Source organism: Chiloscyllium punctatum, chromosome 14 (genome assembly GCF_047496795.1).
Source record: "Chiloscyllium punctatum isolate Juve2018m chromosome 14, sChiPun1.3, whole genome shotgun sequence".
NCBI lineage: Eukaryota > Metazoa > Chordata > Chondrichthyes > Orectolobiformes > Hemiscylliidae > Chiloscyllium > Chiloscyllium punctatum.
The window spans coordinates 52174-70735 of NC_092752.1; the positions used below are offsets into that span (position 1 = coordinate 52174).

Consider the following 18562-nt stretch of genomic DNA (forward strand, 5'->3'; position numbering starts at 1 on the left):
GGGTACTGTTGGGGACGTCGGGAGAGGAAAAAACGGAGGGCTTGGAGGCCCTGGTCATGGCGGATGGAGGTGTAGAGGGATTGGATATCCATGGTGAAGATGAGGCATTGGGGGCCAGGGAAACGGAAGTCTTGGAGGCGGTGGAGGGCGTGGGTGGTGTCTCGAACGTATGTGGGGAGTTCCTGGACTGGGGGGAAAGGACAGTGTCAAGGTAGGTAGAGGTGAGTTCAGTGGGGCAGGAGCATGCTGAGACAATGGGTCGGCCAGGGTGGTCAGGCTTGTGAATCTTGGGAAGGAGGTAGAACCAGGCAGTGCGGTGTACCCGGACTATGAGGTTGGAAGCTGTGGGTGGGAGATCTCCTGAGGTGATGAGATTCTGTATGGTCTGGGAGATGATGGTTTGGTGATGGGGGGTGGGGTCATGGTTGAGGGGGCAGTAGGAAGAGGTGTCCTCGAGTTGGCGTTTAGCTTCAGAGGTGTAGAGGACAGTGCGCCAGACTACCACTGCGCCCCCTTTATCCGCTGGCTTGATGGTGAGGTTGGGATTGGAGCAGAGGGATTGGAGGGCTGCGCGTTGTGAGGGTGAGAGGTTGGAGTGGGGGAGGGAGGTAGACAGGTTGAGGCAGTTAATGTCCCGGCGGCAGTTGGAAATGAAGAGGTCGAGGGCAGGTAATAGGCCAGCGCAGGGTGTCCAGGTGGATGCAGTCTGTTGGAGGTGGGCGAAGGGGTCCTCGGAAGGTTGGCGGGAGTCCTGATTGTGAAAGTAAGCTCGGAGGCGGAGGCGACGGAAGAATTGTTCGACGTCACGGCGTGTATTAAATTCATTGATGCGTGGACAGAGGGGGATGAAGGTGAGTCCTTTGCTGAGGACTGATCGTTCGTCCTCAGTGAGGGGGAGGTCTGGAGGGATGGTGAAAACTCGGCAGGGCTGGGAGCTGGGATCTGGTGTGGGTGTAGAGCTGGGAGTGGGGGCGGAACCTGTAACTGGACTGGGTGTGATGGTGGGGGGAATGGGGGTGGAGTCATGAGCAGGGATAGTGTTCTTCTTGGGGTTCTGGGGGGTGGGGATAGTGACAGTGGGGTCTGTGGGGGGCATGTCAGCAGAATGCAGGTGAGTGGCGCTGGTGGGGGCAGAAGAGGTGGTGACCACGGCAGTAGGGGTGGCGGGAATCACTGAGCATGTGGCATCAGCGATGATGTGAAGAGCAGAAGTGATGTCAGGTGTGATGCATGAGGAATTGTGAGGGGTGGAAGTGGTTGTGGGAGCGGCCATGATAGGAGCGGAAGTGACATCATCAATCAGCATGGGGGTGGTAGCTGCATCAGCCGCATGGTTCATGGTGCAATAGGTTCTGAGGCCAGGGGAGTGTTCTGGAATGTTTGAGGAGCGCTGGTTATGGAGGTGGGTGGATAAAAGTTTGTTGTACTTACAGTTTTTAATGTTTGAGATGGAATTGAAATACTGTTTGTTGAGAGTATGAATTCTCCTGAGGATGTAGTACAGAGTGGGTCCTTTGCAATTTTGAGAGAGTGTGGCCCTCAGCTGAGGCAGGGCTGACTGTAGAGAGGTTAGGTGCCAGCGCATTGCTGCAAGCGTGAAGCGGAGGATCTTGAAGGAGAACTGTTGCTGGTGTTTTTGAATCTGTAGTCTGTACTGTTTGTCCTGTTCGGGTCCGAACTCTACTGGTTTAAAGGTGGTCCGGAGTCCGTGTGGGATGAGTTGGTTACGGAGGCAGGCACTGAGGAAGCAAACGTGGCTGTGGTAGCGAGTTTGTTTCATGACATGTTTGAAGAGGTTCAGGGCAGAGGAAATGACCTGGGAGTTGCAGTGGGAGAGGGACTCCCTGAGATTCTTGTAGAGAGAGGAGGAAAACTTCTTCAAGGCAGGCATCCTTGCAAGAGGATTCGCAGTAGGGTTAAAATCAACGAGGTAAAAACAATGATTGCAGATTCTGGAAACCAGATTCTGGATTAGTGGTGCTGGAAGAGCACAGCAGTTCAGGCAGCATCCAAGTAGCTTCGAAATCGACGTTTCGGGCAAAAGCCCTTCATCAGGAATAAAGGCAGTGAGCCTGAAGCATGGAGAGATAAGATAGAGGAGGGTGGGGGTGGGGAGAAAGTAGCATAGAGTACAATGGGTGAGTGGGGGAGGGGATGAAGGTGATAGGTCAAGGAGGAGAAGGTGGAGTGGATAGGTGGAAAAGGAGATAGGCAGGTAGGACAAGTCCGGACAAGTTATGGGGACAGTTACTGAGCTGGAAGTTTAGAACTAGGGTGAGGTGGGGGAGGGGAAATGAGGAAACTGTTGAAGTCCACATTGATGCCCTGGGGTTGAAGTGTTCCGAGGCGGAAGATGAGGCGTTCTTCCTCCAGGCGTCTGGTGGTGAGGGAGCGGCGGTGAAGGAGGCCCAGGACCTCCATGTCCTCGGCAGAGTGGGAGGGGGAGTTGAAATGTTGGGCCACAGGGCGGTGTGGTTGATTGGTGCGTGTGTCCCGGAGATGTTCCCTAAAGCGCTCTGCTAGGAGGTGTCCAGTCTCCCCAATGTAGAGGAGACCGCATCGGGAGCAACGGATAAAATAAATGATATTAGTGGATGTGCAAGTAAAACTTTGATGAATGTGGAAGGCTCCTTTAGGGCCTTGGATAGAGGTGAGGGAGGAGGTGTGGGCGCAGGTTTTACAGTTCCTGCGGTGGCAGGGGAAGGTGCCAGGATTGGAGGGTGGGTTGTTTGGGGGCGTGGACCTAACCAGGTAGTCGCGGAGGGAATGGTCTTTGCGGAAGGCGGAAAGGGGTGGGGAGGGAAATATATCCCTGGTGGTGGGGTCTGTTTTGAGGTGGCGGAAATGTCGGTGGATGATTTGGTTTATGCGAAGGTTTGTAGGGTGGAAGGTGAGCACCAGGGGTGTTCTGTCCTTGTTACGGTTGGAGGGGTGGGGTCTGAGGGCAGAGGTGCGGGATGTAGATGAGATGCGTTGGAGGGCATCTTTAACCACGTGGGAAGGGAAATTGTGGTCTCTAAAGAAGGAGGCCATCTGGTGTGTTCTGTGGTGGAACTGGTCCTCCTGGACAATCAGGGGCCAGGGGTCTTATACCCTGTGAGAGAGAGAAGCCCAAGTAATGCACATTAGGCTGACAGAACTGCATTTTGTGGCCATCCTGTGCCAGGCTCTGAAGTAGGGTAAAAGTGTCTTGCATGCAGGCATCTGCTGAGGCGGAGGGGACAAGTAAGTCGTGCAAGGCAAGTGGAGGGTTTCAAAGGTCCGCTCCAAAGCGGAAGTACAGACATTGGGGCACTCCATATACCCTTGGGGAAGCTGTGTCCATGTGTACGGCCGTCGCCAAAAGTAAAGGCAAAAAGGCGTTGACTTTCAGCGGACAATTTAATAGAGAAAAAGGCAGAGCAGAGGTCAACTACTGAAAGGCAAGCGGCGGTGGCAGGGACAGTGGTGAGGATGGCATTGGTGTCAGGCACCACGGGGAACCGGGAACAACAATAACGTTTCGAGAACGTAAATTCCGCACAAATTTCCACCTGTTCGGTTTTTCAGGCTTTGGAACCGGCAAGATGGGAGTGATGCAGGGGCTCCGCATGGACACAAGGATGACCTGCTGCAGGAGGGAAGTAATGACTGATCGTACCCTTTCTATCGCAGAAGGTTTAACGTGTACTGGCAGACTGAGGGCCGGGAGCGCCAGCCTTGAAGGTGACGGTATGTGGTGGGGCAGAAAGGACCATGGTTAGAGTGACACGCCCATAACGGGCTGCAAACCCTCCAGGAGCCGCGGGTGAGCGAAGGAAGAAGCAGCGAGGGGTCCAGAACCGTGAAGGTAGCTGTTATGGTGAGGGCAAGTAAACGTAAAGAGAAACCGTTAAGATCGAATATATAATGATGATGAATCGCCAGGTGTAAGGGGCTCAAACGAACAGGGAAGGTCGCAGAGACGGGCATGCATGGAGGATAAATCGCTCAGTGTCCGGGGGTTTTGAGGATGATAGGAATTAAAGGTATAACGTCTGGGAGGAAAAGCTGAGACTGCTAAAATGTCAGCGAGATTTCAGCAGAGGGTCCCCTGTGTCTAACATAGCGGTGACCAGTAAGGGTAACGTTGGTTTCTTTATTCAGATGTGAATCCGCAAGCGCAGAATATGACGAGTCGTGAGTGCAGAGCTGAACAGCCGTGTCATGGAAGTCTCAAAAGGGGGCGGCCAATCAACAGGACCCAGCGCAGAAAAGGGGCACCAGCGCAACTATACAATGATGGAATCAAAAAGCGAGCGAACCGGGGCACTGGCACAGTGCCATGTAAAGAGGGCAGGTGCAGTGCGTGGCAGTGGAGTCTCAATCGAAATTCTAAGACAAGACCCTGAGGGGAACAGTGGATAGAAGCGTTTAATTTATAGAGGGTTTCACAGCCGAGTAAAGCAATGGACAGGAAGGGGAAATGATAGCCGAATCGGGAACGGTGACAGGTCCGATGGTAACAGGGATCGTATCAGAGAAGGGCTCAACCATGGGTATACCGGAGACACCCACAGTATGAACAGAATCGGAATTGAGGGGTAGAGCCACAGAGGGAGGTGCTGAAGAGCAAGTTGCCCCGGAATCCACCAAAACCGGAACGGCATGCCCCCACACCCCTCTCCTCCCACCCCCACTGTCATCAAACAGATCCTCACCAGGCCTTTGGCTACAATGAGCTCGCTCTTCATCACTGTCCTCATAACTAATCCCACCTTTTACCTCTGCCTCCATTTTAGATTGACTTTGGCTTTGTATTGCCAGCTTCTGAAGTCGAAACTCTTTCACCCACCTCTCTCATTATCCCTTTCTTTTACATTTAATCATTATTCAAAATGTTTCATTTCCTTTTCATAGTCAAGCTATTTTAATTCTTTTGTTCTTTGTTCTGCTGCAATTATCTCTCTCTTTCTTCTTTTTTCCCCCTAATTAAAGCTGTTTCATCTGCAATTGAGTTTTGGTTATTTCCAATTACTCCGACTGCATTCTTGGTAATTGTAAATGCTAAGTTATTGTGGGAATTCTCTTCCCTGTCATCACAGGCACAGGTATTCTCAACATCAGCTTATCTGCCAATTCCGAAAGGTTTATCTTACTCACTTCCATACAGAACATTACAACGCAGTACAGGCCCTTCGGCCCTCGATGTTGCGCCGCCCTGCCATACCAATCTGAAGCCCATCCCATCTACACTATTCCATGTACGTCCATATGCTTGTCCAATGACGACTTAAATATACTTAAACTTGGTGAATCTACTACCGTTGCAGGCAAAGCATTCCATACCCTTACTACTCTCTGAGTAAAGAAACTACCTCTGACATCTGTCCTATATCTATCATCCCTCAATTTAAAGCTATGCCCTCTCGTGCTCGCCATCACCATTCTTGGAAAAAGGCTCTCCCTGTCCACCCTATCTAACCCTCTGATTATCTTATATGTCTCTATTAAGTCACCTCACAACCTTCTTCTCTCTAACAAAAACAGCCTCAAGTCCCTCAGTCTTTCCTCGTAAGACCTTCCCTCCATACCAGGCAACATCCTAGTAAATCTCCTCTGCACTCTTTCCAAAGCTTCCACATCCTTCTTATAATGCGGTGACCAGAACTGTACACAATATTCCAAGTGCGGTCGCACCAGAGTTTTGTACAGCTGCAGCATGACCTCATGGTTCCAGAACTCGATCCCTCTATTAATAAAAGCTAAGACACTGTATGCCTTCTTAACAACCCTGTCAATCTGGGTGGCAACTTTCAAGGATCTGTGTACCTGGACATAGATCTCTCTGCTCATCTACACTATCAAGAATCTTACCATTAGCCCAGTACTCTGCATTCCAATTACTCCAACCAAAGTGAATCACCTCACACTTGTCCGTATTAAATTCCATTTGCCACCTCTCAGCCCAGCTCTGCAGCTTATCTATGTCTCTCTGTAACCTATAACATCCTTCGTCAGTATCCACAACTCCACCACCTTAGTGTCATCTGCAAATTTACTAACCCACCCTTCTACGCCCTCATTCAGGTCGTTTATAAAAATGACGAACAGCAGTGGACCCAACACCGACCATTGCGGTACACCACTGGTAACTGGACTACAGAATGAACATTTCCCATCAACTGCAACCCTCTGTCTTCTTTCAGCAAGCCAATTACTGATCCAAACTGCTATATCTCCCACAATCCCATTCCTCCGCATTTTGTACAATAGCCGACTGTGGGGAACCTTATCGAACGCCTTGCTGAAATCCATATACACCACATCAACTGGTTTACTCTCATCTACCTGTTTGGTCACCTTCTCAAAGAACTCAATAAGGTTTGTGAGGCACGACCTACCCTTCACAAAACCATGCTGACTATCCCTAATCAAATTATTCTTTTCTAGATGATTATAATCCTAACTCTTCTTATAACATTTTCCAACACTTTACCAACAACTGAAGTAAGGCTCACTGGTCTATAATTACCAGGATTGTCTCTACTCCCCTTCTTGAACAGGGGAACCATATTTGCTATCCTCCAGTCTTCTGGCACTATTCCTGTAGACAATGACAATTTAAAGATCAATGCCAAAGGCTCGGCAATCTCCCTGGCTTCCCAGAGGACCCTAGGATAAATACTTGCCAGCCCAAGGTACATATCTATTTTCACACTCTGCAGGATTTCTAATACCTCTTCCCAGTGAACCTCAATCACACCTAGTCTAGTAGCCTGTATCTCAGTAATCACCTCGACAACATTGTCATTTTCTGGAGTGAATACTGTTGAAAAATATTCATTTAGTGCTTCCCCTATCTCCTCTGAATCCACAGACAACTTCCCACTACTATCCTTGATTGGCCCTAATCTTACTCTAATCATTCTTTTATTCCTTAAATACCTGTAGAAAATCTTAGGGTTTACCCTGATCCTATCCGCCAACAACTTCTCATGTCTCGTCTGAGCTCTCTCTTTAGGTCTTTCCTGGCTACCTTGTAACCCTCGAGCATCCTAACTGAGCCTTCACATCTCATCCTAACATAAGCCACCTTCTTCCTCTTGACCAGACATTCCACTTCCTTCATAAACCACGGCTCTTGCGCTCTACAGCTTCCTCCCTGACAGGTACATACTTATCTAGGACACACAGTAGCTTTTCCTTGAATAAGCTCCACATTTCTAATGTGCCTATCCCCAGCAGTTTCCTTCCCCATCCTATGCTTCCTAAATCTTGCCTAATCGCATCGTAATTGCCTATCCCCCAGCTGTAACTCTTGACCGGTGGTATACACCTATCCCTTTCTATCAACAAAGTAAACATAACAGAATTGTGATCACTATCACCAAAGTGCTCACCTACTTCCAAATCTAACACCTGGCCAGGCTCATTACCCAGTACCAAATCTAATATGGCTTCACCCCTTGTCAACCACTCCAAATGATTTCTACCAGACCCAGTAATGCTTAGCTGATGAAAGAGCCATTATTACACAAAGGCACAGCCTATTTAAACAAACAGAACGCAACCCCACCTGAAAAGAGAATACCAAAATTCACCCTTCCCTGTCTTTGTATCCAATAATCCTAAACCAAACCTGAAATTACAGAATTTGATCCCAAGAAGAGTCCCCAATTTCTTATGAACCAGACAAAACCCCCTCAAAATATATCAAGGAGATAAGCTAAACACTGACTTTTATCTTAGTTAAGGGCAAGCATAAGGTGGTGTTCCAGATGTGATTTGATTGGTCATACTACTAGGTTTTAAGAAAACACACTTTATTCTTACACCACAGTTAAAATACAAACAAAAAAAAAGCACTTTTAATGCTATTGAAATACTTAACAAAAGAATATATTATTCAACTACTAATCACCAACTTTTCCAAGCATTCTTGGAACACATCCTCAGTAAAGGCAAACTCAGCAAAATAGACTTTCTCATGTGATATCTCCAGATCAGGGAAAAGGAACTCTGAAAGATATGATTTAGCAGCCTAAAAACTCCTCAAACTTTTAGCTATAGCAGAGAGAGAGAGAAATACCCAGCAGCTTCAACAGCCAACTCCCCAAACCCTCCAAATTCAATTGAAAGCAAAACTAAAACCCTGGCTTTGTGTAAGCCTGACTCCATCCACTCATGCTTCTTCTAATTTAAAAAAAACTCGAGGGATCCAAGATGGCAGCGACCCAGCAAGTCTGAGTCTATAGTGCTCCTCCTAAGGCTTGGGCAAAGTGGGTCACCCACCCCCACCACACTCACCAAATCATTTAAAATAGCTGTTTAATTTAATTAGTTGCTTAGTGTTGAATTTAAACAATATAATCTTCAGTAAAAATGACTAAAGGGAAGGGAGCCCGCAGTTCTCAGCGGGCAGGAACCCCTCCCCCACCCTCTCCCTCTCCAGCTGCAGCTGAGGCGTCCACAGCCGCCCCGGGGGACTTACCGACAGTGACAAGCCTTGTGGAGCTGATCTCCAAGCTGGATGCGAAGATCAACGCTTTTATCGAGGAGTCCCGAAATCGATGGGACTCACTCTCGGCCGCGCTGCAAAAGCACGACCGAGACATCCAGGAAATCGAGCGCCGAGTCGGAGGGGCGGAGTTAAAGGCCGCGACCTCCGAAACTACAGCGCAATCGGCTGTGGATCAGGTCCGGACTCTCGAACAGCGAGTCCGGATCTTAGAGAATCATATTGATGACCTCGATAATCGAGGTCGTCGAAAAAATATTCGTTTGCTGGGCCTTCCCGAACGGGAAGAGGAAGGCCAGCTTACAGCATTTCTCGAGCAGTGGCTGCCACAGCTTTTAAATCTGGAAGCTGGATCAGGCCAGGTAAGGGTGGAATGGGCCTACCGGGTCACAATACACGGGCCCGGCTCGAACCAGCGTCCACACCCGGTCCTGTTCCGGCTGCGGAGCTATAGGGAGAGGCAGATACTCCTAGAAGCTTCTAGAAATCTTGGAAAAGACCCCCAAGCCATGATCTATAAAGGATCCAAGATCATGTTATTCCAGGACTTTTCCCCAGCTCTGGTCTGAAAGAGGAAGGAATTCGATGAGGCGAAGAAGTGTTTAAGGGACTTAAATATTCAGTACTCCTTACGCTACCCAGCGACGCTACGCTTTAACCATGAAGGATCCGTGTATAACTTCGGATCACCAGAAAAGGCTAAGGAATTCTTGGACTCTCTTAGATAAACTGTAAGAGATAATGGATGTTGGTTTGCCTTTCCCCCCACTTTGGTTTATATCCCCCTCCTTTTTGTTTTTTCTTACCTTACTGTTTAATATTATCATGGGGGGTGGGGAGAGGGATTTATTTATTTGTTCTCTATTTAACGATTTTCTCCCGCCCTTGGGGTTTTTTTAAATTATTCTATGTATATATATATATGTGTGTGTGTGTATGTATGTATGCATATATATGTATATATATAAGCTTTAGTTAATGTTGGTGGGGGGAGGTGGTTACCTTATTCTATTTTACCTCTGTCTCTAGGAGCAGGGTTGTTTTCCCTTGCTATTTTGTATTACTATATTTTATTATTATTTGTTGAGGTTGTAATTTTATAGTTATATATGTTTATACATGGTATTAACATTACCAAATATATCCAGGTGTGGGTGGGTGGGGGTAGGTTGCTCACTGTTAACTCTAGCTTTGTATTATATCTGAATTCTCCTCATCCTATTGAGGAGCGGCTGGGTCAAGGGTGGGGCATTGGTTGGGAGAGGATATGATGGACCTTTGGAAAGGAAGTGACACCCCCTGGGAACAAGGGGGAAAATCTCCATTTAAATACGTTTTTTTAATTGTTTAGAAATAGTTTTTTATTATACTGTTGTGAGTATATTAGAGAGCCTTTATTTTTGTGAATTTTATATGCTCTATGCTCGGGATGTTTTGGATAGGGTTTCCCCTCCCGAGGGGTCTCGGATTTGCCCAGATGATTATGGTTGATCAGTCGGTTAAGTGGTGCACCTGGAATGTCAAGGGGAGTAATTCGCCAGTCAAAAGGAAGAAAATATTATCAAATCTTAAGAAAGAAAGAGTTGATATAGCTCTCCTACAGGAGACACATCTGTCGGATAAAGAACACTTGAAATTATGATAGGGTGGATTTGATCAGGCCTTTTTTTCTTCTTTTAGCTCAAAAAGTAGGGGAGTTGTTATTCTTGTTCGGAAGAATTTCCCTTTCAAAATCCTAAATCAGATAAAAGACGAATCTGGATGATATATTCTGATTAAAGTCCTTATAAATGGAGAGGAATATGGGATTTTAAATCTGTACTGCCCCCCGGCACACCCCTTTAAATTTATAACGGAAGCCTTCTCAAAATTGATGGCTCTTGGTGCCTGTCATACAATTATAGGGGGAGACTTTAATTGTATTATGGATCCGGAAATAGATAGGATTCCCAAGAGTACTGTAGGAGTATCTCCCAGATCTAGACAATTGGTGGATCTGAACAAAGAATTAGATTAGTAGATGTATGGAGATGTCTTCATCCACAGGGCAGATTTTTCTTTTTATTCCAATCCACATAAATGCCATACCAGAATTAATATGTTTTTTGCCCCCTCGATTTTTTAAAATTCCATATCATCCTGTAAAATAGGTAGTATAGCATTTTCCGACCACGCTGCTGTATATATGGAAATCAAGGTGAGAAACAATGGGACAAGATGATTAGGGGGTTAGATAGGGTTGACAGTGAGAACCTTTTGCCACGTATGGAGTCAGCTATTACAAGGGGGCATAGCTTTAAATTAAGGGCGGGTAGATATAGGACTGATGTTAGGGGTAGGTTCTTCACTCAGCGAGTCGTAAGTTCATGGAATGCCCTGCCAGTAGCAGTGGTGGACTCTCCCTCTTTATGGGTATTTAAGCGGGCATTGGATAGGTATATGGAGGATAGTGGGTTAGTGTAGGTTAGGTGGGCTTTGATTGGCGCAACATCGAGGGCCGAAGGGCCTGTACTGCGCTGTATTCTTCTATGTTCTATGTTCTATGTTCTATCCCCTCGGCGTTGGTATATGGACACCTTCCTAATGAAAGACAGTAAATTTATAAAGTACTTTTCTCAAGAATTTAAAACTTTTTTAGAAATTAATTCAGGTACGGCTAGCAACCCATCAATGATGTGGGAGACCATCAAAGCTTACGCGTGAGGTTTGATCATCTCCGACTCAGCGACCCAGAAAAAATTGAAGGGAGATCAACAGCGTCTGCTCGAAGCTCGCTTAAAAGCAGCTGAAATAGCATATGCTGATAGACCTTCTTTTATTAAATTGCAAAGGAGTATGGCCCTTAGGACAGCTCTAAACACTACGCTTACCCAAATGGCTAAGAGGGAAATATTATTTGCAAAACAAAGGTTATATGAATTTGGCGACAAACCGGGTAGATACTTAGCATTTCTCGCAAAGAAAAAAAAGGCCTCTCAAACTATCACGTCTATCAAGGAAAGTACGGGTATTTTGACTCATGATCATAAAAAGATTAATGCAATCTTTAGAAAATTTTATTCTGATTTATATAAATCACAGGATTGTGAAGATAGGACTAGGAGGATGCAGTCATTTTTTTAAAAACCTGACCTTTCCAGACCTAACTCCAGAACAGGTATCGGTCTTAAATGCTCCCCTAACAGTCCAAGAAATACTTGATGCAATCAGGCAACTTCAGAGCGGTAAGGCACCGGGCCAGATGGTTTTCAAGCTGAATTCTATAAAGAATTTACAGAAATATTGGCTGGTCCACTTATGGACATGTATAACTATGCATATAGTCAGGGCTGTCTCCCGCCTTCGCTGAAAGAGGCAAATATCTCTCTTATCCTTAAAAAAGGAAAGGATCCAGAAGATTGTACGTCATACAGACCAATATCCTTGCTAAATGTAGATTTTAAAATCCTTTCTAAAACGTTAGCATTCAGACTAGGAAAGGTACTGCCACATATCATAAAGGAGGATCAGACGGGGTTTATTAAGGGCCATAGATCATCCAATAATGTTAGAAGGGTTTTGAATATGATTCAAGCCTGTCATCAGGGAAAGATACCAGGAGTAGTAGTTTCATTAGACGCGGAAAAGGCATTTGATAGAGTTGAATGGTCATATTTGTTTTACACATTGGAAAGGTTTGGCATTGGAAAGGTGTTTACCAAATGGGTCTCAACATTGTATAGTGATCCCAAAGCAGTTGTGGTTACCAATGGATTAGGTTCGGATAGCTTCAGTGTGGGTAGGGGCTGCCGTCAGGGATGTCCTCTCTCGCCATTGTTATTTACGGTAATAATTGAACCACTAGCAGAAGCTATACAGGCTGATCCTAATATAACAGCCCCGAGGATTGCTACAGGTAAACATAAAATTACCCTGTATGCAGATGATGTTCTCCTATTCCTCAATAATCCCCTGATGTCCGTACCTGGCTTAATCCAAGTTATTAATACATTTATCACATTCTCAGGCTATAAAATTAATTTCTCAAAATCGGAGGCTATGCCAATGGGTGGCCTTGCTATGACACCCCACTTAGTGGACGGATCCCTTTTTCCCTTTCGTTGGTCCCTGGAGGGCTTCTTATTTATATTTAGGTATTTTTATTACCCCAGTATTTAGTCAGTTTTACAAGGCTAACTTTGTGCATTTACTGGAAAGGATAAGGCAGGACCTCCAGTGATGGGGAGACCTTCCAATTTCCTGGTTGGGTAGAATAGCACTAATTAAAATGAATGTCCTGCCCCATCTCCTATATCCTATGAGAATGCTTCCGGTGATGCTGCCAAGGCTGGCACTACATAAATTATATGGCTGGCTGGGTTCCTTTATCTGGAATCATAGACGGCCCCTCGTTAAGCTGAAGAAGCTACAGCTTCCACAGACAAGGGGAGGATTGGACTTCCCAGATTTTAGGAAATATCAGTTAAGTTCCTTATTAAGTTACATAGCTGATTGATTGTGGATCAAACAAGACCCAATCTGGCTGGACATCGAGGCTTCTCAAGTAAAATACCCACTTATTAACCTTTTATTTTCAGACAAGAGGAAAATCATTACGGATCACTGTAAAAATACTAAATACAATTAAAGCTTGGAATATAATGTGGCCAAATGAGGGCAACTCACATAAAACATCCTCCTATGCGCCGATAGTGGGAGCATGGGGATTCCAACCGGGGTTTACAGACGCCACTTTTAAACTCTGGAGATCTAGGAGTATCTGTTGTTTAGGGGACCTATTTAAAGACGGGGTCCTGATGTCTTTTGAACAGCTGCGTCAGAAATTCGGATTACCTAATGGAAACCTCTATCGATACTTCCAAATTCGAGATTATATACAGAAGAAGACGACGTTATTAGATAGTCTTTATAAATCAGATAAAGAATGTAGAGTACTACGACCAATGGGGGTATCCTCCATCAGTACCATTTATCATTTACTACATGATGAAATATCGGGAGATATGGACAATCTGCTTAAAACATGGGATCAGGAATTGGGACTAGAAATCTCTATAGGAACGTGGAATGACATTTGGGAAAATGCCAGAAGAATCACCATCTGTAACAGAACTCAGGCCATCCAGCTGAAGATACTTCATAGGGCCCAAATAGCACCGGATCGATTGGCAAAATTTAAGGCAGGGGCATCTCCAATGTGTCCCAAATGTAAAATAGAGGTGGGCACTCTTGTACATTGTCTATGGACCTGTCATAAGATCCGTAGATACTGGACTAAAGTAGCAAGTGCCCTGACAGAAATTTTAGGAACGGAAATTAAAGTGGACCCTGCATCTCTCCTTTTGGGCTTTTCGAACTTATCCTCCCTGGACATGTACGGGAAGAGACTATTTTCTATTCTTTCTGTGCAAGGAAAAGTATCTTGGTAAACTGGATGGCTGAGGGCCCCTCTGGACTTTCAAATTGGCACAGATTAATTATGGAATGTATTCCCCTTGACTTCCTTACAAATATGGTGCACCGAAAGACTGAATTATTTTATAAAATATGGCAACCCTTCTTGAGTTATATGAATACAGATATTTTGGCTATCCTAACAAGGGCTTTTATTTAATTGAGATTACGAACCTGGCTGGTCCGGGGCCCCTTGGGAGAGGAATCCCGCACATTTGATGTTAACACATTCAGAGCATGTATCTCACTACCCAATTCCTATGTTATCCGCTGTTTTTTTTTTCTCTTTCTCTGAATAATGTAAGAGACTTAAATAAATACTCTGGTTAGTTGTAGGTTAGATTAGTAGTTAGTTGAGTTTTGTTTATTTTTCCTCGATATTTTTCTTTTGTTAAATTTTGGTTATTATATATTTAAGATTTAATTGTATATCAATGTTTGTACTTGAGAGTTTTGTTTATTTTTGTAAACTTGTAAAAATGTTAAATTTCTAATAAAAATATCTATTAAAAAAACTCAAACATAAAGCTGATTATCCACTCCTTCTGAACCACATTCTGTCACCACTGCCCACCTCTCTCTGCAAGAGAAACAGCACAGAACAAATCCCTGGGAAAGGCACAGATCATTATACCTGCCCCATGGGCAAGATTGAGCCATGATGATAGCGTCTGGGATATTGATTGTTAGGCATAATTTCATGAGTATGACCATTCAGGCTGTTGCTTGATTAGTCAGTGAGACAGCTTTTCCAATTTTGGCACTAGTCCCCAGGAGGACATTTCAGGGTCACTAGGACTGAGTTTGTTATTGTCACTTCTGTTACTTATGCTTTGGCTACTTGATATGACCGAGTGACTTGCTGAGCCACTTCAAGTGTCAACCTCATTGTTGTATATGTGGAGTCAACACATTGGCCAGACTAGGTTAAAACAGCAGAATGCTTTCCCTGTAGAACTATGTGAACTTTATGGATTTTATGGCATTTTTTCATAATCATTAGATGAGTAATTTCAGACCAGACTGAACTCTGGTTTTCAATATAATAGTTATAAGATCAGGTCAGAGGCTAGGAATACTTTGGTGAGTCAGGTGGTCAGTTACTCACCGAAGTCTACCAACAATCTACAAGGAATACGTTTGGGAAGTGATGGAATACTCCCCACTTCCCTGAATGAGTGCAACTCCAAAAGCACTCATGAAGCTTGACTCCATCCAGTTCAAAGTAGCCTGTTTGATTGGGACCAAACCCACACCCACTTGCCGTACCTACTGATACTTAGTAGCAGCATTGTGTACTATTTACCAGATCCATAGCAGAAATTCACTGAGGCTCTTTAGACTCTACCTTCCAAGCCCATCATCACTTCCATCTAGAAGGTCAAAGTGTAGTAAATACATGGGAACACCACCATCTGCAGGTAGTCAAATGACTTAGTATCCTGACTTGCAAATGTGTCACTGTTCCTTCATGGTTACTGGGTCAAAATCCTTGAATCCCACCCCACCACATCCCAAATGCACTGAGAGTGTACCTACAGCACATAGAGATGTACAGCTCGGAAACAGACCCTTCAGTCCAATTCGTCCATGCCGACCAGATATCCCAACCCAATCTAGTCCCACCTGCCAGCACCCAGCCCGTATCCCTCCAAATCCTTCCTATTCATATAACCATCCAGATGCCTCTTAAATGTTCCAATTGTACCACCCTCCACCACATCCTCTGGCAGCTCATTCCATACATGTACCACCCTGTGTGTGAAAAAGTTGCCCCGTAGGTCTCTTTTATATCTTTCCCCTCTCACCCTAAACCTGTGCCCTCTAGTTCTGGACTCTCTGACCCCAGGGAAAAGACTTTGCCTACCTACCCTATCCATGCCCCTCAATTTTGTAAACCTCTATAAGGTCACCCCTCAGCCTCTGACGCTCCAGGGAAAACAGCCCCAAGCCTGTTCAGCCTCGCCTATAGCTCAAATCCTCCAACCCTGGCAACATCCTTGTAAATCTTTTCTGAACCCTTTCAAGTTTCACAACATCTTTCTGATAGGAAGGAGACCAGAATTGCATGCAATATTCCAACAGTCGTCCAACCAATGTCCTGTACAGCCGCAACATGACCTCCCAACTCCTGTACTCAAAGTAGCAGATCAAGGCAGCAGCTCACCACCAGTTTCTCAAGGTGGTAATAGGCAACTAAGGAAAGGCACTAAATGTTGGCCAGCCAACACTGCCCATGTCACATGAGTGAATAAAAAAATTGTAAGTGGATGTAAATATGATAGCAGGATAGCACAATAGCAAATGGAATTTAACTTAAGTCATTGAATCAAGGGATGACCATCACCAGCCAAACAAGAATATGTCACCATTGCAAAAATCAAATGGACAGAGAGAGAAAAGGGATTTTAACCCCATCGACTTCTGATTTTCAGAATTTTGTTTATTTTGTCTGCATTGTTTGGTGCTTGTAAAGAATATTATTTGCTTTTTGTCGGTCTTGGTCATAATTGGCGGGTTACATGTTTGAGGTTTGAAAGGGTATAGCTTAAAGTGAAAAATTAAAAATCCTTTCCTTTCATAGTTCTTGTTAAAGTTGAGAACTTTACAATAAATTTTCACTGCTACTGAAACAACCTGATGTGGTTTGCTTCTTTCCTGGGTAACAAAGTCATGCAGACTGGGCTTTGGTGGTCTCACTTGGAATTCTTATATATCAGTGATAACCTATGGAGCAGTGAAACAAAATTAATTGGCACATTCTTCCCAGTTTCCATATAGTTCTAAAGAGGACTTTTGGAGGGGGGGGGGGGGGGTGGGGGAGGAGGGGATGTTTATGTGTATCAGTCTTTAAAAGGTGGCAGGACACACAGAGAATAGTTAGTAAAGCAAATGGAATCTACGTTATATTATTAAACAGGAAAGTTATGCTGAACCTTTGTAAAGCCCTAATTAGGCCTTAAAAAAGCATTTACTGCTATTCAACACCCTTCAGGAAAGGCATTTCTTTGAGATGGTGAAAAGGAGGTTTATTAAATGGTACCAAGGATGAGCAGTTTTAGATAAAACAGCAGTTTTAGATAAAACAGTAGGTTGGCGAAGTTACAGCAAAGGAGATAGAGGGGAGATTTGAATTAAGTGTACATCATGCTATGTTCACATGAAGTAGATAAGCTGTTCCCATTATTGATGCTACCTAATGTGGAAATAGATGTAAAGTTTTGGGCAGGAGAAACAAGTATGGATGATTGTGGGAGGAACTTTATTTCTACACACGTGGTATAAGCATGGAATTTGCTGCATACCAAGGCGGTAGAAGCAAAGATGATTGAATTATTTCAAAGGAAAAATAGATGGATTAAGTGGTATTGACAGGAAGAGGCTAAATTCACTTTTACACTATGACAGGCTACTCAATTCAAACGACATTTCCAGAAAATTGCTGAGGTCTCAACATCCTATTGTTAAATAACCCATCATTCAAAAGATGAGTAGGGATGAAAGCCATAACTAAATCTGTAGTATCCAGAAATGCCAAGTGAAAAAGAAAACTTTTAGCCCCTTGCATTCACTTTTATCTCTAGAGCTGGCTCATATATTGGAAGTGGCAAAATACAGATCAACTACATTACCACCGCTCAAAACCACCTCAAATTTTTAATGTATGCTTTTCTTGGGTACAGTAATTAAGGTCATGTGCAATTTTGTTCTTTTTGATTTAATCATATGTAGAGAGATTTCTGGTGCAAGTCTTAGCAAATGTTAAGATTCTCCAGTCCCAGCATTCATTAATTAGAAATTAGAGTAAATTATACAAAGTATACAGTAACTATTTACTACAAAAGCTTCTACTAATACAATTAACTGTGCAACCAAGTGCAGATCATGTGCAAAAAGTATTGGTTTTCCAAACCCAAATTTGTTAAAATAATAATTTCTTTAGATTGAAGAAGTTTCTACATCACAAGCGAATATGACCAGATAGTGCTTTAGTAAAAAATATTACATCAAAAAAATATGATGAAAAGGAATTCAAGGCAGAAATGGAAAACTTGTGTGCACATTGACTCCTCAGTAGATCACCAACTGGGCAATGAGTTCCTTGGCATCTTGTATGCTTGTTGGTATTTGTGATCCATCTTCAGCAACATGGGTTCCAATGAGGAAAAGCTTCCTTTTATCACCTAACATTTCAAGGGAAAGCTGCTCATGGATTTCTGAAATAGTGCAGGCTCCTTTAATATCCTATAAGACACAATAACATCTAATCTTACAGACAAGTAATTATCCCCTTTAATATTTTATTACAGATTCTTGAATTCTTCAGTAATTTCCAGAAACTGAGACACAAAACAGATAAAAATGTTAAACCAGAGTGGTGAAATTAAGAGCAAACATGTTGAATAACAGATGATTAAGTGTCAAAGTATGTAGCAGCAATTCATATAACGTTACAGTCAGAGATGTATAGCACGGAAACAGGCCCTTCGATCCAACTCATCCATGCCAACCAGATATCCTAAATAAATCTAGTCCTATTGCCAGCATTTGGCCCAAATCCCTCTAAACCATTCCTATTCATATGCCCATCCAGATGTCTTTTAAACATTGTAATTGTACAAGCCTCCA

General features: G+C 44.1%; 2 protein-coding genes across 3 annotated transcripts in view; one reads left to right on the forward strand and one right to left on the reverse strand.

The window, feature by feature from the left end:
- The first annotated feature begins 442 nt into the window (after positions 1-442).
- On the forward strand, positions 443-10026 carry LOC140485516 (uncharacterized). The gene is made up of 3 exons (XM_072583692.1): positions 443-851; positions 3550-3711; positions 4126-10026. Exon 3 carries the CDS (start codon positions 8344-8346, stop codon positions 9046-9048), a length of 705 nt encoding a protein of 234 aa, XP_072439793.1. The 5' UTR covers positions 443-851; positions 3550-3711; positions 4126-8343; the 3' UTR covers positions 9049-10026.
- Positions 10027-12566: 2540 nt separating this feature from the next.
- The window catches only part of LOC140485519 (ADP-ribosylation factor-like protein 9), a 56064-nt gene continuing 50068 nt past the window's right edge, over positions 12567-18562 (reverse strand). For both annotated transcript variants that reach the window (XM_072583695.1, XM_072583696.1), the window contains exon 4: positions 12567-18178. In XM_072583695.1, the coding sequence (XP_072439796.1) occupies positions 18005-18178 (174 nt within the window). In that variant the 3' untranslated portion in view covers positions 12567-18004. The remainder of the gene's footprint in view (positions 18179-18562) is intronic.